This window comes from Gymnoscopelus braueri (genome assembly GCF_963280865.1).
Source record: "Gymnoscopelus braueri genome assembly, contig: SCAFFOLD_73, whole genome shotgun sequence".
In the NCBI taxonomy this organism is placed as follows: domain Eukaryota; kingdom Metazoa; phylum Chordata; class Actinopteri; order Myctophiformes; family Myctophidae; genus Gymnoscopelus; species Gymnoscopelus braueri.
This window is the reverse complement of record NW_027660867.1, coordinates 265,166-281,925: the sequence shown is the minus strand read 5'-3', so window position 1 is coordinate 281,925 and position 16,760 is coordinate 265,166. Positions and strand designations below refer to the sequence as shown.

The 16,760-nt window shown below is 49.0% G+C and overlaps 1 protein-coding gene across 1 annotated transcript in view; it reads left to right on the top strand.

Moving 5' to 3' along the window:
* Positions 1–15,872, top strand: part of LOC308081129 (NHS-like protein 1) — a 63,352-nt gene extending 47,480 nt beyond the window's left edge. The window contains 5 exon segments of the mRNA XM_080457524.1: positions 963–1,094; positions 3,667–5,770; positions 5,772–7,045; positions 8,857–8,983; positions 13,150–15,872. Coding sequence (XP_080313650.1) covers positions 963–1,094; positions 3,667–5,770; positions 5,772–7,045; positions 8,857–8,983; positions 13,150–13,825 — 4,313 coding nt within the window. The 3' untranslated portion in view covers positions 13,826–15,872.
* Positions 15,873–16,760: the final 888 nt, after the last annotated feature.

Sequence of the window (16,760 nt, the reverse complement as noted above, 5' to 3'; positions counted from 1 at the left end):
TCCGTTCGGAGTCCCACTGGCACTGGCACACGCGCATTCAACTATGTGTACGTACTGTATTTCACACATACACACACAACACCTGCCAGTCTGCCAGTCCCGGTTATAAATGACGGTACATTAGCATTGGTAGTAGTACGCTCATTCACACATGCACTTGTATCAGACGGAGCAGATATAGACGTGTTATCCTGGGTGAGATTGAGGCGTCAGCTGCGGAATTCAAAAACTGCTCAATTTGGGTTGCGTCAATGTCAACACTCTTATCAATACGACCCGGCAGTCACTCCTGTGTGTGTGTGTGTGTGTGTGTGTGTGTGTGTGTGTGTGTGTGTACAATACGGAGCGGACTGATAATGCCTGTTAACTTTATCTCCTGTCACGTTTAATTAGTTAGACAGTCAGATAGAGAGAGCTTTCTCCATGGTTGAGTGGATGAGTGATGGAGACTGTACGTTGCCAGTAAGCAGCCTACTTTACAGAAAGAGGAGGTCCCAAAGCGAGAGAGAGAGAGGTAGAGAGTACACAGAGAGTGTGACCTACAAGATTGACTGTGTGTGTGTGTGTGTGTGTGTGTGTGTGTGTGTGTGTGTGTGTGTGTGTGTGTGTGTGTGTGTGTGTGTGTGTGTGTGTGTGTGTGTGTCTGTGTCTGTGAGCGAGTGTGTTTGCCTCAACCAGTACTTCTCCCACGCATGCATGTGCGTGTGTGAAGAATAAGCTTTGACTCATGTCTGGTTTCATCACCATCATTGCTTTCTGTATACCATTATCATTCACATTTGCATGTTTTATTTGAATAAAACCACTAGTTTTATGGCATGTTTTATTTTTTTACATTTTTCCTTTTTTTTAAAAAGCTTTTTGTTCCGTTTTTTTTCTTTGTGTGTTCCCCTCCACTAACCGGCTGCTGTATTTGCCCGTGTGTGTCTGCCTGCCATTGCTCTCGCCCTCCCGGCCACCAGGGGCAGTGTTTGACCGACAGGCCAGCATCCGGCGCTCCCTCATTAACACTGACACCGTGTCCCGCCGGCCCAAGAAGGTCAAACGCAGAAAGACTATATCAGGGCTGCCTGACAACTTCAACCAGGAGCTAGGTATGGATGACTGTGGGGCTCCACGCTGCCCTCTACTGTCCATAGACCTGTGTCAACACTCTGGACAAGCATCCTTCCTTTCTTCCAATCGCATTCCCATATTTGACATGAGAATTGTGAGGAGTGAGAGACAATTGTGCCCAATACAGTGTCGTATTGGGCACATCAAATTGGGCTTGGAAAATGAAGCTGAAGGAAGGGAGGAGGGATGCGTGTAAAGCCGCAGTGTTGGAACATGGCCCTGTAGTTCTTTAGTCTTTCCCTGGTTCCATTCCACACAGTGAATTCCTCATCTGCTCTGCTTCATCCTCTCCTCACTATGTCCATGTAGGTTCTTTAGCTGCAGCCTTTCAGACGCCTTCCTTCTATCTCATTAAGGAGTAGGACTCACTGAGAGTCTGCTTCCCATCTATCTGGCTCTTTCTGCTTTTAGAAACTTCTGCAACTGTAGCATTTTCTCTTCACATTTTGCAACCTGGAAAAGCAATGTTGACGAAGGAAACCAAGTGCCAACCATTCTTTTAGAAACTTCTGCAGCTGTAGCATTTTCTCTTCACATTTTGCAACCTGAAAAAGCAATATTGACGAAGGAAACCAAGTGCCAACCATTCTTAAATCAGAATGTCCCATAGACCTCTGCTCTGGGTTCATCGCTCTCATGCATCCACTCTTCTTTGTTGTTGTGTGTTCCTGTGAGTGTGTCTGTGTTTGTGTGTCAGTATTTGTGTTATAATACTGGGACTATACACTGCAAAAGTGTGCAAATAATACATGTTTACACTCAAAGTTAAATCAACATTCAGGATCCTGTGTATTGACAATCTCGGCATGCCAAACCTTAAAGTTGTGCTTTTAAGTTGTTCTTTTATTATTCGTTTAACGAATGGTTTGGTGTGTGTGTGTGTGTGTGTGTGTGTGTGTGTGTGTGTGTGTGTGTGTGTGTGTGTGTGTGTGTGTGTGTGTGTGTGTGTGTGTGTGTGTGTGTGTGTGTGTGTGTGTGTGTGTGTGTGTGTGTGTGTGTGTGTGTGTGTGTGTGCTTGCTTGCTTGCTTGCTTGCTTGCTTGCTTTCTTGTATGTTTTTCATCAATGCGTAAGTGTGTGTGTTTTTGTGGTTTGTGTTTCTATTGACGAATCCCAAGTTATGAGGGCCTCCAAGAACACAAGACAGTCACAAGACATTGAAATGGGCCTCAGCTTCTCAACGGACAGATTCTCCCTCAGCTGCTCCTCCTCGGATGCACATGCTAGGGGTGTGAATGTTTCCCCTATCACACACTGGGGTTGTTATTGTCAGCTGTTGTTGTGATAACCCCCACGTCATGCTCCAGTTCCCCGTTTCACACACAAACGGCTCCAAAAGCCCAATGAAACCTTAACCCGTTCTGAACACGTGGGGTCTGAATAAGAAACAGAAGATGTTTCAGAGGACCCCTTTAAACGCTCTAACCCCCATATAATGTCAACTGGAGGGCGGTTAAGCCAACACTCTGTGTCTAAAGTTGCATTGCATCCGACAGCTCCACAGGGCTGCTGTTTATTTACACCACTGTGAGCCGGGTGCAGACTGCGTAGGTTAAAAGTGAATGTCATTTCTCACGCAGGATAATGATCAGTCAGTGCTGATAGGAAAGGAGCTTTTAAAGTCTGGTTAGTGACTGACTGATGGTAGACATGGCTTTGAATGCCGTGATTACTGGGCCGGGGGGTAATTGTCCCCCACTCTGTCTGTCTGTCTCTCTCTCTCCCTCTATCCCTCTCTCTATCCCTCCCTCTCCTTGCACCAAAGCTGCCTGTGAAGTAGACCTGCAGCTTAATCTCTGGCAGACGGCAGCAGCCGGGGCTGTCACTCTTGCTTGTAGCCGAGGAGGGAGAGTGTAAGGGAGGGAGGGAGAGCAAGAGAGAGACAGAAGTGGGGAGAAAATAGTGTGTTTTGGAGTATGAACGTCAACAGGAGAGCCACCACAGATGGGAGACACATCAGACATCCTGCTTTCCAACCCATTCCTCAATTTGTTTGTTTATGCGTCGGTATGCACTTAAGTTGTTTAGGGTGAGTGTGCACGCGTCTTTTCTGTGTGTGTGTGTGTGTATGACTGTGTGAACGTGCATGAGTATGTCCACATATTTGTGTTTGCCATTTGTATGTCTCTGTGTTTGTGCTTGTGCATCTGTGTGTAGAGTGTCTGTGTCTACACATGTTCAACAGTGCATGTGCTTTTTGGCTGCCCGATGGCTTACCAAGCTGCCTGTCCCATACCCAGGGGGTTCATTCACTCTTCCATCAAACAGAGCCAGAGCCATAAAAGAGAGGATGCATAGAGAATCTCTCTCTTTTTCTCTCTCTCTATCTCTTCCAGGAAGACCAGAGGTTATTAATGCGTGAGACATAGTTATGACAAATCAAATTAATTAGCGTCCCAACAGCCACAGCTAATCTGATGGACAGTCTGCCAAAAGAGAACAGGAGGCATCGTGATAGAGAAAATTAAGAGAGAAAGCTAGACGAAGAACAGGAGGTATTATGGTCACTCATTATGTCCTCTGCCTTTTTTTTGTTTTGCTTTCTTTGCAGCAAAAGGACGTGGTGGAGAACTCCGGCCACATTCCATGTTCATCCCAGGACAGTACTCCACCCTGGGTCGAGTTGGGAGCGTGAACTCAGCGCTGCGGCGTTCCGACACCCGTGATTCTGGCTGCCAGACTGAGGCGGTGAAGGTTGTTCCCCCTTCTATGAGGAGGATCCGGGCTCAGAGGGGACAGGGCATCGCTGCCCAGATGGCTGGGATTTCCACGTCAACGTCAACCGGGAGCATATCCGTCTCCAGTAGTGACTGCTCCGGCATTCTTGTCCTGCCGTCTCACTTGAACAGAGACGCCTCTCGTTTCCACAGCCTGCCCCGACAGGGTGCCAGGGTGTCCCTGAGCGCCGACCCTATCTACAGCAGCACCCCCATCAGGTCAGAAGATCAAACTACACCCCAGAGGCAGATCGGCAAGCTGCAGGTGGACGACACGGTGGTGCACCTGAGGAATGCCCCCAGGACCGCCACCCTGCCCAGGCCCAAGTCCCAGGAGGTGAGGGGCTCACAGGCAAGGGAGTGGGGAGGAGGCCCGGCCTGTGTGGTCTCTCCACATGCTGCCTACTCGACTTCCATCATCCCCAACGCTACCTTGTCCAGCTCAGCTGAAGTCATAGCCCTCCATACCCCCAGCCATTCCCCAGCCTCAGCCTACCCCATGGTGAGGCCCCTGAGCCTGGCTACCTCCACCAATACTGACCCCTTGACTTCCAGTTCCACTGCCTTCACCCACAACCCCTGTCCAGCGCTGGCCACCTCAACCCCGACACATGGTGGTCTGGTCGCCCCATCAGCCCCTAGTGAATCAGGCCGCTCAGACAGCAGTGTACACAGCCACAGCACGCTAGCGGCCTCTCCGCCACCATGTTTGCCAGAGGAACAGTGGATATATGACACGCCGGAGAATGTGGTGGCACCACGCCGCCCTCTGACCTCCAGCTGTTCCACCCCCATCAACCAGCTGTACAGTAGCCTGGAGATGTCCTCCAGGACCACCACAGACTCTAGCTCCCTCTACTCCCAGGACAATGATGGCTACTACACCTCTATGCACCTGGACTCCGGTCTGCGCGAGCGCAGCCACGGCAGCGGCCAGGGCCACGGGGCGGCAGCCGGACGAGCCACCCGGCACAGCATGTATGAGTGCCGGGAGATGGCCAACCAGGAAGATACTAGCAGCCTGTACAGCGACCGCTCTCTGTCCCGCAGCATCTCTCTCCGCAAGTCCAAGAAGCCTCCGCTGCCCCCAGCTCGCACCGACTCCCTCCGACGCAAACCCGGCGGGAAGAAGCCCCTTGGAGGCGTCAGTGCCATCAGTGGAGCTAACGACGTCAACGGGACAGTGCTAAATGAGACTCTGATTGCTAGCTTGCAGCAGAGCCTCCAGATGGGGCTGAGGAGTGGTAACGGGAATGGCGCGTCCCCGTCATCACCCTCCCACAGCCCCTGCAGTGATTATGACGACCCCTGGGTGCTGCGTCCTCGCAGTCAGAGTAGCGTCAGTGCTGCTAGCTCAGCAGCGTCGCTAATGGCCAATGCTAACGGCGGCGGTGTGGCTAATGTATACGCCCTGTGCCATGTGACTCCGGCGCATAGCGACACCAGCAGTCTGCGCTCCGACTACGCAGAGTCCTGGGGCTACTACATAGACTATCCCCGTAACCATGGCGATCAGGGGACACAGGAGACCTCTGCTCATACCACAGCTAACATGTCCGCTGGTCCTCATCTAGCGGAACAGCAGAATGGAGGTGGGGTTCATAATCCCAACAACAACCAGGCCGCGGTCGCCCCAGGTCAGGATGGAGGGGTGACAGTGAAGGCCAAGACGGCCACCTCGTCTCCAGACAGAGTTCACCGTCTCACCTCCCCCTCCAGTGGCTACTCCAGCCAGTCTAACACCCCCACTGCCGGGACCCCCGTGCCCTCCTTTGTGAGATCTATGTCTCCCTCGGGGGGCCGGTCCAAGCCAAAAGTGCCTGAGAGGAAGTCCTCGCTCCTCTCCTCCGTCTCCATCTCTTCTTCCTCCACCTCCCTCTCCTCCAACACCTCAGACTCGCTTAAGAGCTCCGGACCCCCACCCCCACTGCCTCTCCCCCCCACTCCTGCCCCCCTCGTCCTCAGCTCCCCACCCACCACCTCCATCTTTCCCTCCCCCTCCACCTCCAACCTCCAGTCCAGGTTCTCTACCACCTCCACCCCCGCCGTTACCCACTACCCCACAGGGCACCACCCTGAGCCCTCCCTCTTGCTCAACCTCCCCAGAGTTCCCCCCTCCGCCTTCCCCTGACGCATTCATCCACCCTAGCCAGTCTTTCAATGGATCTCTCAGTCCTCCCCCTCCTCCTCCCCCTCCATTCCCATCCATGGGACCCCCTCCACCTCCCCCTCTCCCAGCCCTTGCTCCACCTTCTGTCGCCCTCTTTGCTCCAAAGGCAAGGAAGGGGGCTTCTATACCCAACAGCCCTACCAAGGACAGCAAGCCCCTTATAACCCCATTCGCATTGCAGAGTGTTCAACTCCGCTCAGTGAAGCGACCAGAGAAGCAGCTCAATGGTGAGGTGGACTATACCATGGCTCTGGAAACAGAGGTGGACCTCATCCAGAGTCTAAAGCCCCAGAGCCCACAGATGTCTAAATCCCAGGAACATCCCACAATGCTTCCCTTGTCAAACTGCTCCTCCCTTGTGGAAAGCCCACGCAAGTCCTCCTCATCGCCTGTTTCAAACCTCGTAGAGAAGCTATCGCCAGACTGCAGGAGCGCAGACATACCACCAGATGTCACGATCCTTAACGGTATCTCCGAGCATCACAGCCATAGCCTCTCAAACAGAAGAGAGGACGATAAGCAGGGGGAAGAGGGGACACCCGTGTCCAGTCCCCCAGAGACCCCCAAAAGCTCTCCTGTCAAACAGAAGCCCCCTGCAATCTCCAAGAAGCCCAAGCTTTTTAATATCGTCCCCCCATTTGGCCCACAACCAATAACCAGTGGCCAGCGGCTGTCCACTCAGTTTCAGGAGACAACCAACCATGTTTCAATGGAAGACCAAGTGGACGCTCCGCATAGAGGGAAACACGATGAAATGAAAGTCAAGGAAAGTGCAAGACCGGAACAGGAAGATGAGGCATCAGTGTGTCCTGAATCTCTGACAAACAGTTGTGAGGCATCCACTGAGACCCAAGAGGGGACCCAGCTCTCTGCCCCCACAGACGAGGACACCAGTCCTAGACACAGCCAAGGCTTCAATGGAGACGCCCAGGAAGAAGGAAGCGATGAAGGGGCACCTGAAGAGGAAGAGGAGGATGAGGAAGACGACGGAGATGGAACGAGCAGTACCACGGGATCTGTCAGCTCCAAGGAGGACGAGAGTGGTGAGTCTCACTGAAATTTACTTAATCATTGGTCAGTAATGTTAAACTGCAGTACTTATACATTTTCAAGAAAAATATCCAAATGATAATGAAAATATTTACAAATGTCAAAATCAAAATGAAATGTGTCCATTACAATAAATGTGGATGGTGCTAATAGTGATGGGGTGGTGCTGGGTGTTAGTTGGCAGCAGTCTCCACTCCAGATGGATGTGGACTCGGTCACAGCGCCAGCCACAGCAGAGGAACCATCCTGAAAGACTTTATCTTAGTATCTGACCCTCCTCTTTTGGTCATTCTTTAATTCCCTCCCTAGGTGTGGACAAAAAAAGCTAGTTATTGAGGCCAGCACCCAGGCTGAGCTCGCCTCTGATAGCTTCCCGGTGTTACTATAAATGCAGATTGACTGTGAAGATAAAGAGGTTTAAAAACTGTGTGAAAATTGAGCAAAGGGAGGTTGAATTGTTGGAGGGGGAAAAAAAGCTTATATAGGTTGTTTTTAATGTGAGCAAAACGTTATTCTTCAGAGCACTGCATTTTTATGGGATGAAATCACTTGGGCCATAAACTCAGGTTTTACTACTAGTTTTCTTGGGCATTTGATCTAGCTTTAGGGCTTTGTTTGGTGAAGCTAAAAGCTTGCCCTAATGTTGCCTAACAGGATCCTGTGGCTAAACACATGGTATCGATTGTATACTTTCCCTATACAATCTACAATCTATTGAATGTCATCAAGATAGCCAGCTGTCCTGCCAGATCCTCATCGCCCTCTTCTACCTTCACTCTGAAAGAAGGCTTATCCACCAACTGCCGCAGCCTCTCTCTCCCTCTCTCTCTCTCCCCCTCTCCTCTCTCTCTCTCTCTCTCTCTCTCTCTCTCTCTCTCTCTCTCTCTCTCTCTCTCTCTCTCTCTCTCTCTCTCTGCTATGGTTCTTTGTATACAGCAGGCTCCTACTGCTTCCATCCCCTCTCCCCTCTGTTTTTTCCTGAGCTCATCTTTTTCTCTGCCCCCACATTCTGGTTTTCAAGTATTTACTCCCTCACTCTGATCCAGCCTCTCTCCCTTTCCCTCTATCAAGCTCTCTGTGTCCTGTCCTGTGTTACTTTTCTCTCTGGCTCTGTCCTGCTTTCCTCCCTATTCCACCTTTCCTCAATTTCTCTCTCTCTCTCTCTCTCTCTCTCTCTCTCTCTCTCTCTCTCTCTCTCTCTCTCTCTCTCTCTCTCTCTCTCTCTCTCTCTCTCTCTCTCTCTCTCTCTCTCTCTCTCTCTTGCTAAGGTAAGGGAGGGGGCAAGTGTCCCGGTGGAGATGTGTTTAGGGGGAGGGGAGGGGCCCCATCGTATCAGAGGGGAGGGGGCATAGAGAGAGCGCGTAACGTGAGATTGCCTGCAGCGGTCCAGGCAGTGGAAGTGCAGACACACGCGAGCGAGGTGCAAGAGAAGAGAGAGGGAGAGAGCAGAATATAAAGTGCAGAAAGACCGGATAAAAGGAGAGGAGAATAATTCTGAAGCGACAAAAGAGAATGTAAGGAGACAGTCCTGCATCAACCTCCACACACCACCTCAACATCCATTCACTAGCATCCAGGTTAATGCTCGCTACGGGACGAAGGATATCTGACCTGTGTGTGTGTGTGTGTAGGTTGTCACTCTGCTGCTAATCTGTCTGACCTTTGCTGGGGGTGGGAACACAACCTGTGTGCATGGTTTCCCGCGTGTCAAAGTGCTGCATCATGTGTGTGGGTGTTTGTCATGTACATGAACACGTGTGTGTCTGTGTATGACTCTGTCCCTGCCTCACTCTCTCTGTTCCAGGTGACGTGTTTGACTCCAGCACGGGTGACCCTTCGCCGGCCCCCACCGCAAACGGGGCCGGTCGGGGGGACATGGTGACACCGACGCGGCCCCGTACCACAGAGGACCTCTTCGCTGCCATCCACAGGTGCGTTTTGCTTCGCCGTTCACACGGCAAACTCAAACTGTCCTCATCTTTCATTCCCTTTTTCGAAGGTTGCCTGTTAAATCTTCCGATATTACGATCTCTCTTTCCCATTTCTCTGTCTCCCTGTGTTTATGTCTGTCCCTCTCTTTCTCCGTCACTCATTACCCACAACATGTGACCTTTAACCCTCAGATCCTTCCATCCTTGTTACCATTCAGCCCATGACTCCTCTCCTCTCCCTCCCCCATCCCCCTCTCCTCCTCTCCTCTCCTGCCCTCCATCTCTCAGTCATAACTTCAGCCTGGGCTGTCCCATATTGATAAATAGTGTCTGTCTGTACCTGTTCCTCGTCTGTCAGTCACAGCATATAGATGCATCATCGGTTATTCATTCTGAGGCTGTCCAGAGTCAACGGTCAAGCAGGTAGATGTGCTAACGTACAGTAGCATGTTCTGAGCAGGCTGACGCTTCATTCATTATTAAGCCGCCCGACAACACCCCCCCCCCCCCTCCCCACCACCACTACCGGCCCCAATCTAGGTTAGAAGCCATGGGAGAGTGAGTCTGTCTCTCTCTATGTCACTCTGTCTCCGTGCTCGACGGTCTCACATATGATGCACATACAGTGCCTCTGCTTCAAAGAGAACATGCATAAATTTCTCATGTAACCCACTGTGTGTGTGTGTGTGTGTGTGTGTGTGTGTGTGTGTGTGTGTGTGTGTGTGTGTGTGTGTGTGTGTGTGTGTGTGTGTGTGTGTGTGTGTGTGTGTGTGTGTGTGTGTGTGTGTGTGTGTGTGTGTGTGGGTCATGGTCATGTTCAGCCATTTCGTCTCTCTTGAACATCACAGGATTTCATTTCATGAGATTGTATTTCTGCTGGCTTTGGGTTGAGGTTGTATTTATGGAGTGTGTGTGTGTGTGTGTGTGTGCAATGCATAATACACGAGTTGCGTAAGTGCATGTGCGCACAAGTGTGCACACATGTGAGCATAGTACGATTTATTGTGCACTTTAATTAAATGTATGAGGCTTCTTCGTACATGCACGCATAAGCATTGCACCGGGTGTGTGTTTGTTTACTGTTTGACTGTGTGTGTGTGTGTGTGTGTGTGCTCCTCCTCACCCATATATATGCAGTATAACACAGCGTTAATGCTGGAGGGGCAGTTTAACACAAACACACAAAGCCAGTGGGGAATAAAACCAGGCTTTCGTGGCAGACAGTGCCCCAAAAAAGCCAACCAGTGCACTACAAGGAGCCTTTTTGTGCTATTTATGTAATAATGCATAGACGTGCACTGCTTTGTCAAGCACCATAGAGGGTTTGTTTACCCAGAGATGCAGAGGCCGTAGTAAAGTGTGTGGACAATGAGACTCGAACACCAGCTGCCGTCGCTGACCCAAGGTCAGCCAAACTAAATATATTTACGTTATTATCCTGCCTCGAGCTGCCCACCTCCTCTCCTCTCCTCTCTCTCCTCAATCCTCTCCACCTCTCACCCGCTCAATATCCTCCTTCCTCTCTGTGGTCATTCACACCACTTCCCCACTCTCACCATCTCTCTCTCTCTCTCTCTCTCTCTCTCTCTCTCTCTCACGCAAACACACACTGGGTTAGCAAGGGGACTGATGAAAAAAATCAAGTTTGCACAGCCTCTGCAGGAGGGTATCCTCACACCTGAAAATAACAAAGTCCAGAGAAAGGAATCAATATCATTCTCAAGAGTTCTGTTATATAGCTTTCTGGTGTGTTGTTTGCCAGGCTACTATGGATTGATTTGTACATCTTTGTTTTTCCTGCTGGCCGATCTGTCCATCTGTGTTTTTGAACTTTGGGTCATTCTGATGCTGTGCTTACAGTAGCATTGTCTGGGTTCAGTGAAGTCGGGCGTGCGAGTGTGTGTGTGTGTGTGTGTTTGCATGCGACTTCTGCGTGTGTGAGCGAGCATGCGAGAGACGTTATGTAATGCCGATGCTTTAATGTGCAGAGGGAACTCCCAGGAGACCATGTTAAATGGAGGTTGAATTTAAGGCATGGGTGCACATTCCTGCAGCCATCCCAGACCTTCTCTACCTTCATGTTAAGACTGTAATCCCTGTGTATTTTCTGTTGTAATGTCTACCCTACTGACCTCCCACTATGTAGATTCTCTATAATAATAGATCCCCTGTCCTTTGTGGAAGCATTTATTTAAACCTCTTAGTCTCTGGATCTGATCTGAGGATTAAAGGTTTGGTGTCCCTGCCTCCTGATCCTCTCCTTTTACTTTTACCACCAAATCCTTCTCCTTCATCACCTTTTTTTTCCAGGTCTTTCACTGTCTCCGTCTCTCCTCTTCTCCTTCTCCCCCCAACCCCTCCCTCCCCCTTGCACAGTGAGGGAACGCAGATCTTGGGTGCCCCGTGTCTAGTGAGGTGCGGAGCGGCAAGTAGCCCCCTCCTGTAATTGGCTGGCCTTGTTCTCAAACGCCATGGCGACACTAGCATTGCATTAGCATCAATAATCCCGCTGCTACAACCCTGGACCAGAGATTAATTATGCCCCCCTCCCCTTCCTAAACCTAGCTGTAATCTCATATATGCTAGCTTCAGCTTTATTGCTATGCTATGTATTGTAGCCACAGTGTGGACTTTGCAGTCAACTCTTTTGGTGCCCCCTACTGAGAGAAGGCTGCATTGTCCTCATGCGATTTAAAAACGGCTCTGGGCATGTTTCCCAGGTTGTTTGATTAATTCCATTGTGCCATCTCTAAGCATTCCTGCAGAGCTGCAGTATCTGCAGTATCCTTAACAAAAGTTCTTGCATTTGAGTAGAAACTTCTCCCTTCCCCTTTTTGGGGGAATATGCCACTCATTCGCTCTTTACCGCTGTGCTTCTTTAACACTTATGCTGTGATGCACCATCGCTCTGGGCATTGTTGACATGTAGCAAACTGGGACACTGGTCGCAGTTGTGTGTACCAAGTGTTTTAACAATATTTTGCTCTTAGTTGAAATGACCAGGAAAAAAATTAGCTAATCTGAGCTATATTAACTCTTTAATTACATCGTCTATAGCTGCCCTTGCCAGCGATTTTGAGCGTTTTTACTAACCTTTGAAAAATCATAGAATTATTATTCTTCACAACGATCCACCCGGCGATCGCCTCAAAAGATGTATCCGAGTCTCATAGAATCGAAAAAAGCGAGCCGCCGCAATCATCCGTTCCATAGTTGTGGCCAGTTGAATCTAGGTTGTTTTTCGCCCAAAAGCAACAGAAACGGAGACAAAGCCATTTTCCCAAATCAAATTACAAGGAAGTGAATGGGCTGTTTTTTTTTGCGATCTCGTGATGTGCTGCTGCTTTGCTTCTCTGGGAGTCAAATGGTGACTCCCAGGTTAGCAAACAGCGCCATCTTGTGGAAAACCACTGAAAATACACAGCCCGTCATGCTCGTCATCGGCGGTGTGGACCTGACGAGTGTATTCGTCAGTGGCAGTCAATGAGTTAACACATTCAGTGCCAGGTACTATGCATCCAAATCATCCTCAGAGTGCCAGCGTTTTTTACCGTGTTTTGACGATCTTTGGACAGCTGCAGAAGCCACAACGTGCACCCGGATGTAAAGTGTCCGGGGGCTGGGGGAGGGTCCCGTCTATCCACTGGAACAACATTCTTTTTACCGCGATCGGCCATTTTGGAGCGAACGCCCATTGAAAATGGCTAGTTTTCAACAAAAAAAAAAAGAATCAGAGCTAGTAGTGTTTTTCTCCAAATCCTATCATTGGAGCGGACGGAAGTGACGTTTTTTGGGATGAAGTCACAATCACATCCGTTGATTCCTTCTAGCACAGTCGAGGGATTCCTACGTTGAGTTAGAGCGCCCTCTTGTAGAATTAAAAATAAAATCGTAAAAGACGCAGATCTACGGATTTGACACAACGTAGATCTATGTCTCAATGTGTTAAGTGTGGTCAGTTAGTTTAAAGCCCAAATATAGCACCACAATTAAAGTTTGTAAATCCCTTCCCAAGAGAATGTCCTGCAAAAATGTTATATTGTTTGTTCTACTTATCTCCTACTTCGCCTCCCATAATATTTTACCCAGCTTACATTACATGATGTCTTACTCAGCCAAATTTCTGCAAACATTTCAATAACCTGGCTTTCCGCGTCTTTGTTTAGGTCCAAGAGGAAGGTCCTGGGTCGCAAGGAGTCTGAGGAGGACAAGGCAAAGGGGGGGACCAATTCACAGTCTCCGCCGGTCACTCCCACAGCGACGTCCCCGGGTCCGGTGTCCCCACTGCCCCGCCAGTCCGGCTCCATCCAGCGCAACATCCGCAAGTCGGCCACCAGCAGTGACACCTTCAAGGCCCTGCTCCTGAAGAAGGGCAGCCGCTCCGAGACCAGCTTCAGAATGTCTGCCACCGAGATGCTGCGCTCAACTGCCCCACGTTTCCAGAGGACATGCTCGGAATCGGCATTAGACCCCACCGCCGCCTCACCGTCCTCGCCAATAGCCCTGCACAGCCCCTGCGCTTCCCCAGGCCGCAGCAAGAGGGTGCCAGATGAGTGGAACCGCAGTGACGGACTGGCCCTCTCCTCACCAACTTCGTTCTGTTTGCCTGTGAGCGGGATGAAGTACGGCCGCTCGCGCACTCCGCCCTCTGCAGCCAGCAGCAAGTATAACTCACGCTGCCGTCTCCTAAGCAGCCCCATGACTGTGATCTGTGAGCGTGAGGGAGAGCTGGCCGAGAGTGAATACGGAGACACCACAGACACATTTTCCAGTCCCCTAGCCCGGACTCTTCCTTTGCTCCAGGACTCTAATGGCACTTTATCTGAAGAGAGCAGCAGTTAAAGAGCAGAGAACTCCCCGTGGATATTGGGGAGATGAACTTATTCATGGCTACCAGGGAGTTAGCAGGAAAAGGAGCCACTAGGAGGCCCTCTAGCGACAACTCTCTGGGCACCACCCCTTGGCCACTGGTCCAAGCAAAGGGACTCTTCATGCCCTGGTGTGGTCTGGTGTAGTCCGATCATGGACTAGGATGTACTTAGTCTGACGCGGAGACCTGGTTCAGCTTTTCAAAAACTAATTTAATACAATTCACATTTTCTGCTTATGTTGATGACTCATGCTTTGTGTTACAAGAACAGTTTAAAGCCTGGTGTTCCAAGTTTAGTTTTTCATTTGTTTTGCTAATTTTTACTCTATCCTGTTAGAGCTGGTGCTGATTCTAAACGAATGCAGAAGACCGCGTTCCATTTGTAAAGGTTTCTCTGAAGGATATAAGTATAGTGGCAAGCTAATGTGAAATGAAGGAATTGAAAAGTGAGGAGTTGTTTAGTTTAATATTGCTGCTGTGGTGCTAAGTAGCTGGAGCTGCCTGAACAGTGTGGAAGGTGTGCTAAGGGCCTTGCCTTTTAGATCTTCTCTGCTTTCTGCTTCTCACCTATTAGCTTTATAGGACATTTTACAACACCATAGCTTGTTGGCTTGAAAACAGCCATACTCTGGAATGAATATCTGGAAAGTTATACTAAGGTACAACCGATATCGCCAAGGTACAGCTCCATCTATCGTTCCTGCCATGTTTCTCCTTACTATTCTGAGGCAAGCCATTTAGTTTGCAGAGCTGGTATTTTCAGTGGTCAATGGCAAGTGCAGAGTGCTGCCCCCTAGTGAGGGCTGCAAAGTGCTGCCCCCTAGTGGTGGTCATGAATTGGGCAATGGTTGGGTGTACAAGTGGATTTGCAAGGTTCACAAAACCATTGTTTGATTTTGAGTTTGTAGAGTTTGCATTGTTCATATATGTTCCTTTATCTTTGTTTGTTGGTGACATTAAAAAACAACTATGTGTTTAAAGATTGTTTTATTAAACCAGTGGCGTCATGACTCACATGTTTGTGTAAATCTAAAAATGTAAAACTATGAATTACATTAATGGGGAAAAAAACAAAAACATCTCTTTCCTGTTCCGCTTATGTTCATGTTGGTTACCAAAGAGCTCCAGAATTAAACGTAGCCTGCTGTTTATCCTAATGTGGACACAATCTTGAGTTTGTGTTTGTTTTTTCTGCATTTGCAATGCATTTGGTCCTGATTTAAGAAATTTGATGAGACATACCTACAAGAACCTTCTAGGGCTTAATGATTTAGATCGCTAGGTTTCTCGATTTTCATTCTGCAGTTTTACAAGGTTCTGTATGTAAATACATAGAAAGGCGTTTTAAGTAACATTAGAGTTATTTTCAAATACATTTTTTTGGGGTACATTTTTAGAGTCCTCTGTTTGTTGGAAAGGAATGATTTCATTTTTGTAGACTATTTATTTTTTAAAGAGAGGGACTGCATTGCGGCACCCTGGTCTCAGCCTACCAGCAGTCAGATAGTAGGCAATGGAAAGAAAGGGGATTGGGTAAGGAGGGATCTGGAAGTACAGGGGACAAACAGACAGCCTTGATCACAAGGACCATGTTTACAAAGCTTTATTCCACCAGGACAATTGTGTTCCTTTGCATACCTAAATAGTTTTCCTAAAACTAGGGGTGCAACGATTTTAATTTAAAACAAATGATTTTGCGTAGAAATTGTTTTTATTTCCTTTAAAATCCCAGATCTACAAGCAAATATTAAATACATTTAGATCGTCAAAGGTCATGTCTCAACTAGACAAAGGGTCTGACATGAAATTTGACCTGAAGGCCAAGATTCAATGTATCCCCTGAGCAAGCAGGCAGGCTCTATTAGCTCAATGGTAAAACATTTCAGCACTTGCGCAGGAATCTGGGTTAAAATCCGGGGTAGAAGAGGAAAGTTACATAGTGAGGCTTTAAGACCATGGATATGTTTGAACATTTAACTGCCTTTTTTTGTACTCATACCAATGAGTCACTGAAATCCCACACTGGTGCTTAAATGCTGAGTAAATGTGGTCTCTGGGTGTGGCAAACTGAGGCGACAGGCATGAGACTTCTTAACCTCCCTAACAGCCATAACAGGAAGCGGTTTAATCACCTATGACCAAAGTGTGTCTCCCGGGCTCGGGCCCGGACATGATCGAGCACTCGGTCTCATCTCATGACGCATGACGGGACGTCTATGAAGACTCAATCTTCTTAAGCTGACAGGTGGAGAGGGAGGGGAGGGGGACGGAAGGACGACGCGATGAACTAGTGGTTGTGGAGGTAAAGCAAATTGCTAACCCTCTTGTGTATGTCTGTGTAATAAAAAACATGGTGATATTTAAAGATGGTGTCAGATTTCTCTGTCTTTCTCTCTCTCTCCTACTCTTTCCAGCCAACTCTATGTGATTCACAGCCATCTGCCAGCCCAGCACCCCAAATTACCACCTCATTTGGGCCGTCGCCATGGAACCAATGCTCATCCGTCATCCAGATAACTCCATAGGGCATCACTCACCCATCTCGGCCCCTCCCTCCCCACATGGGGTCATCAGTTATGTCCCTCTCCTTCTGGTCATCCTATTAGAACACACTGAATCACAGGCACAGCCAATAATAGTCCCTTCTACTGGCAACAAAAAAAAGAGAGAGAGAAAAAACTTGCATCGTCATATAACAGTCTGTGACCTACACTTGTGTTTCCTATCTCCGCCATGATGACGAGGCGTAAATGTGACCCTGCAACCTTCCTCTTTTCCCTGTAGAGATGTTATGTCAAACCTCTCAACGTCCTACGTTGGGCCGATGGGCCGCCTGTCCAGATTGCAACATTTCATCATGTCAGAGGTTCCCGAGGGGGTACAGAGACCCTCCATCTCAAATTCATC